The 5,832-nt window shown below is 37.2% G+C and overlaps 1 protein-coding gene across 1 annotated transcript; it reads right to left on the reverse strand.

Annotated features, from left to right (window-relative positions):
• Positions 1–2,965: 2,965 nt before the first annotated feature.
• Positions 2,966–4,542, reverse strand: LOC140854481 (putative H/ACA ribonucleoprotein complex subunit 1-like protein 1). Its single transcript, XM_073250421.1, is given in 4 exon segments — positions 2,966–4,015; positions 4,155–4,303; positions 4,386–4,496; positions 4,499–4,542. Coding segments are annotated over 4 exon segments (423 nt in total). The 5' UTR covers positions 4,512–4,542; the 3' UTR covers positions 2,966–3,865.
• Positions 4,543–5,832: the final 1,290 nt, after the last annotated feature.

Here is a 5,832-nt window from a genome sequence, read left to right on the forward strand (position 1 = left end):
CTCAAATACCTTATCACATCAAACTAAAATAAATAGTGAGCATTTAAATGAAGCATATGGAATGCTATGCATATTCGTCATATATTGCTTAAAAGTTCCAGAACATCATCAAAAACCTACTATCTACTAATAATCAATTGTTTGAAGTGCTATCATCACTAATTTAAATAATATAAAAAAGATGAGTTTGTTACTCAAGACTCTATTATGTACTTTGTGACTGTTCATAGTTCATACCATGGTATATGTTATCAGACTGAACCATCAAATTTGTTTTGTATTGTACCAGACCTACCATGAACCCATTTGGTGATCGCGGTACGAAATGGGCTCGAACCACTTGGTTCCCATCCTTACCCACCAAACTGCTCTGAACCAAGGAATTTTGAGCAATTCAGCCCAGAAAGCACCTGGCTTGGACCTAATCAACACTTCTGCCTCAATAATTGAAGATAGTTCAACTCGATACGCATTGGTATGGTACCGTACCATACCGTTCATCTACTGGGATGCAATCGGGTACTGAGATTGTGACCTTGGTTTATACATATAAGTCGCCAACATTCATCTCCATTAACAACTTAAAACCATTTTTGGAGAGATAATGATATGTCCACTTGGGTGTTTATTCATATAGAACTTATATCATTTCCTTTTGTCCTCTTGTATAATGCTTAGCTAAGATTAAAAGAAGATTCATTTGAAGGACTAGCCAATAATTTGAGTTTAGCCATCTTGCACAGTAAATGTTACAATTGCTGCTCAATAAACTACTCATATTTGCACAATGTAACTTCCATGCTCATGTTACTTGTACACATGCTTGGCCTTGTTTTTACAAGAATCTTCCATGCCCATGAATTTAGCCTGTTGCAATTTATACACTTGTTCTTTCTTGAAGATTTGTAATAACAATGGTGCATGGTGCATGAATTAGATTCAGGTTTATATACCTGACTCCGTATGAGGGAAAAAGTAGGAAAGATGGGACATCTAGAAAAATACACACATATACATATGCATGTATTCATTTTTTAAACATTTCATGACTGAAAACATTAGACGATATCATTACCATTACCCAAAATGGCGAAGCATGTTAGGGAACCACTAGAAGTGGTTATACTAACGTATGTGGTCAATTTATTGTAGTATAGACATTTGAAAATATCAAATGCGACCGCTTTAAATGAGAAATTATTTAAGATTCGGTCATCTACCTCATACACCGATAGGCAAACACTAATGGCAAAAGTTTGTACCACTAATTGAACAACTCATTCAGATAAAGGAGGAAAACATATCTCCCAAAGAATATGTAAACTATACATTATACAAGACATAATAGGAAAGTTTCTCAATGGATTACACCTAGATGTCCTCAGCAAATTGGTTGTGAAAGAAGGAACCTAGCTTACTTGATTTTATGGTCTAGGGAACACCAAAAACACACAAGTTGGAAGTTTAAAGTGAATTGTGTTGCTATGGAAAATAACTACAAAGGATAAGGGGTGTCACTTTACAACAAGGATTAGAGGTTCTTCGTTAATAGAAGAGCAACTTGGTGGACATTCCTATCTCAAAGTCTTACGTCTATTAGTTGATTTTCAAGACAAGAGATGGTATATATCAAGAAAGCATGCACCCTAATTCTTAATGTTCAAACATCATGAGGGCACATCAACAAATAAGATTATTTTAGATACTTTGCCTATTAGGTGATTTTAATCACACAGCTCCATGATTACAAGGATAATAAATCTAATATTTATTATGAAGCGCTATCAAAATTTTGATTCTAAATGGATAAAAGCTATGGAGCTTGAGATCACCTTCAACAAGGCTAATAATGTCTGGACTCTAGCAATACCACCTGAATGAATAATGCCTGTCAGATGCAAGCAATAATCTGAAACCTAGTTCACCTAGCCAAGTCAACCTATCTGACCTATCAATTGTCAATTATTTAAGCTCAAGATGGGTTAGAAACTTGAAATGCTATAGAAATGTTTAAACCTATCACCCTGGTAGTTCGACCATTCAATTTACCAGAGTCAAGGCTTAGAATTGGTTTGGTCACTAGCAAGTTAAAAGAAGTTGAAAAGAAATTCAAAAAAAAAAGACATATTTGTCCTTTTCTCTCCTCTTTCAAGTTCATCTCTTATCTACCATTTACTTAGGAACCAATTGAACACCATAGATCAAATTGGATAATAGGTTACTCTTATTCCTCATTGCAAACCAAACATATGAAAGAGGAAAAAGCACTACCATCATCCACCACCCCTGCCACCTTTCCTTCTCGCCATCAATCATATTTACAAAAAAGAGGTGCAACCACCAAATTGATAAGATTTGAGAATAGAGCACCTTGATCAATTGCCTGCTCTTCCTCCTGGCCACCAGTCAGATCTAAGGAAGGAGCAAAGAGTAGCCACTAGCCATATTTGGAAGAAAAAGGACCACAAATAGCCACCTTATCTCCACTCTTCCTTTTCAATTCAGGCATCAAGTTGGAAGGAATTAGGATTTAGGAGGAGATGCTATAGTTAACATTCTCTATTGCAACTTAAAATCCCTCTACATGCTGCCAGGAATATGAAAACTGAATTGGCTTAAAAAAGGTCAAACAACTTCTTTAATGACAAGTGGTTCTTCTTTGAGCCAGAATTTAGAAAAATATTCAGTTAGTTCATCTTGTATCAGCAAAGTTGCTGAAAGCATTCATTACTATGTTGGTTTGACTATTGAATCGTCACCATCATCGATACAGAATTGGCTGCATGAGGATGCAAGAAAAATGTGTTCATTCCTATCACACAAGTGAAACATCAAAGACATGTTACTAACATCTTGATGTTTTATCTGAGGCTTTGCAATACATTGGATCATAAATGGCCAACAAAAGTTGAACTTAATCTTTTTCCAATGCTTTATAACATAGTGCATTGCATCAATACATGTATTGCACCAACTGACACATAAAATTCTTGAACAATTAAGCTAGAACATAGCACATCGACAACACATGCATGAATTCCCTAATAATAAGAAAACATGAAATCATGGAATGAATTTAAACTCTATGGGATGTTCCTATCACCCAGTTTGCTCCTTACTAGTAGAACTATTCCTAACAATCCAAGGTTTCTAAGGGATATCTTTAGCGAGGAAAATATACACTTTAAAGTGGCAAACAAGAAGATAAACTAAAGAAATAGGGACCCTAAAGATTACCACAATTCCAACTCTTGAGGGAAAACATCAATCACCAATTTTGATGGACATTGATTCCTAAAAAGTACAAAATGGAGAATTAATGGACTTTCTAGACCCCTCCAACTTCTCCTTCCTTTGTTTCCCCAAAGAAAAAGTTCCAATGGTTACTGGGAAGTATGCAGATATGGCAGATTCAGCCATTAAAACAAGCCCTTATAGACTTCAACATACAGTTTGTAAATTACCTGAGGTGAATATCTTTATATGTGTCAGACTTACAATATACTTTTTTTTGTTATTAAGAAGATATTCCTATTTGCCTAGTTGTTCTATTTTGAAAAAAAAAAAAAAATTATATTAGCCTTATCGCACTTGTCCATTTAATGCTTGAATTGAGCATGCCTACTCATGAAGTAAATGCGAACTAAGAAAATCTAATCAAAAGGAAAATGCAAATGAACCATGTCCACTGACAAGGACAATGCACGCTAATCATGTCTTCCTCTCAATTTTGAATACTCCGAATGTGAGACGGCTATAGTATGCCAAACTCTATCAAGGACACTTAACCATAACAGGAAGCTAACTTCATATCTCAAAAAAGAGAAGAGGAGAACAGACATCAGCTTTGCATTTGCACTAGTCATTAGATGGTGGTGTAAGGAAAAGAAGGTCCATACTTTGGCTGCGGTAGGAACCGTGAAAGTGGCAAAAGCTTGGCAGGATCAATATAAAACTTGTCTCCAGGAGCATATGAAGTGGCTATGATGCCCTCCATCATCTTAATCGAAAAATACTGCAAAGAGAAAGGGTAGGATTACTAAAACATCAACCCAGTTTCAACTTGCAAACTGAATAACAATCAAAACATAAAAAGATAATCTTTTGGAGGACAATAAATCCACTGGTGCTAAAACAAAAGATAAAAGGCTTACAGATTCATTGATGGGCCCAAATATTTCATCCACTTTCCCGATCTGGGTCTTGTTCTGCAGATATATCGGCGCATTGAAGTAAGGTATCTTCTCATTCGTGAGCTTCGTGACCGCGTCTCCCTCACAAGCGTGAAGGAACGAAGCAACCTCTAAAATATCGGCAGAATTAGAGGATAAAGCACAGAAAATGGGAACTTGAGAAGGAATCAGAGGAGTGGAGGACAAACGGACCTACGACTTCAGCTGGCGGACCTTCGTCTCGAAAGCCACCACGGCCGCCACCAAATCTTCCGCCTCTGCCGCCACGGCCACCGTCTCTACCCCCCCTGAAACCGCCGCCACCCTCGGAGGCCGCATGCTATCGGCAAAACCTTACCACTGAACCCGCTGGCTTCCAGGGTTTTGGGTTTAAACGGTGCTCGGCTATCGGCTCGTATAAAAGGACTAAAGTGTGAATCCACCTTCCGGACTAAAGTGTGAATCCACCTTCCGCGTCCATCACGGGTGTTTTTGTCATTTAACGGATAGCAGGTCCAGCTCAGTGAGAAATTATTAGTTACAACAATCCTACTACGTGTACCTTACGCAATTCAATAATAAATTAATATATTATTTTAAAATATAATTTTTATTTAAAATAATAAAATAATTTTTTTTAAAAATTTTTAAATAAATATAGATAATAGAAAAAATTATTGGTTAAAATAGTTCTAACAATTGTATTTTGCGCCAACTAATAGGGAGAAAACATGTGGCATTTTGGAATTAAAAAATTTTTATAGTGCTTGAATAGAAAATGTTAATCATGGTTAGGACCTTCTGACAAGATTTTAGTGAGATTTTAAACTTTAATAGAAGGTGGCCCACATTCTTCAAAATTTTGAAACCCATGAAAAAGGATAAAAATGAAAAAAAAAAAATTGAAACCCTAAACCACACCATAGTTCCCTCTCTCCGCCAGCCTCCTCGTTGGTGGAGACCTACTATCGGATCTCCTCTCCCCTTGCCATCTCGCTGACCTTCTCTCTCCTTGGAGCCACCCAACCTCAACGTTGCCCCCGCTACGATCCCACCATCCCCACCATCTTCCCTCTTTTGTTCGTCATCTTATTAGCCTCTTTCCTCGTCGGAGCCAACCCCAATCTTGTCGATCTTCTCTCTCTTCGGAGCCACCCCACCTCAATGCCGCCACCGCTATGGTCCCATCATCATCCTCCCCACCATCTTTCCTCTGTCTTCACCATCTCGCTAGCCTCCTCCCTCATCAGAGCTAACCTTAGTGAGTAGGCCGCATCTATCTTCATCCTTATCATCCCCTCCACTGCCTCCTTTATGTAACGTTATTCAGTGCTACATTCAGTAAACTTATTTGGTAAATTGATGTAGTACTTCGATGGCTAAATTACAACTCATAGTTTTGATAAACTAATGTAGGGGCACTTCCTTGCAACTACATGAACTAGTGCAGCACTTTGATGGCCAAATTACAACCAATGTAGAAATATTTGCTACTACATTCGGTGAATTGATTCAGTTTATATTGAAGAAAACTACAATCATGGACAATAATACTATAACCTTCTTTTTTCTCTTTGCACAATTAAATGGAATATCATAAAATAATAATAATCTCTACGATCTACCAGATAATTAATAAGCGAAAAAAAATCAAGCAACT

This window comes from Elaeis guineensis, unplaced genomic scaffold (assembly GCF_000442705.2).
Source record: "Elaeis guineensis isolate ETL-2024a unplaced genomic scaffold, EG11 Super_Scaffold_31900, whole genome shotgun sequence".
Taxonomy (NCBI): domain Eukaryota; kingdom Viridiplantae; phylum Streptophyta; class Magnoliopsida; order Arecales; family Arecaceae; genus Elaeis; species Elaeis guineensis.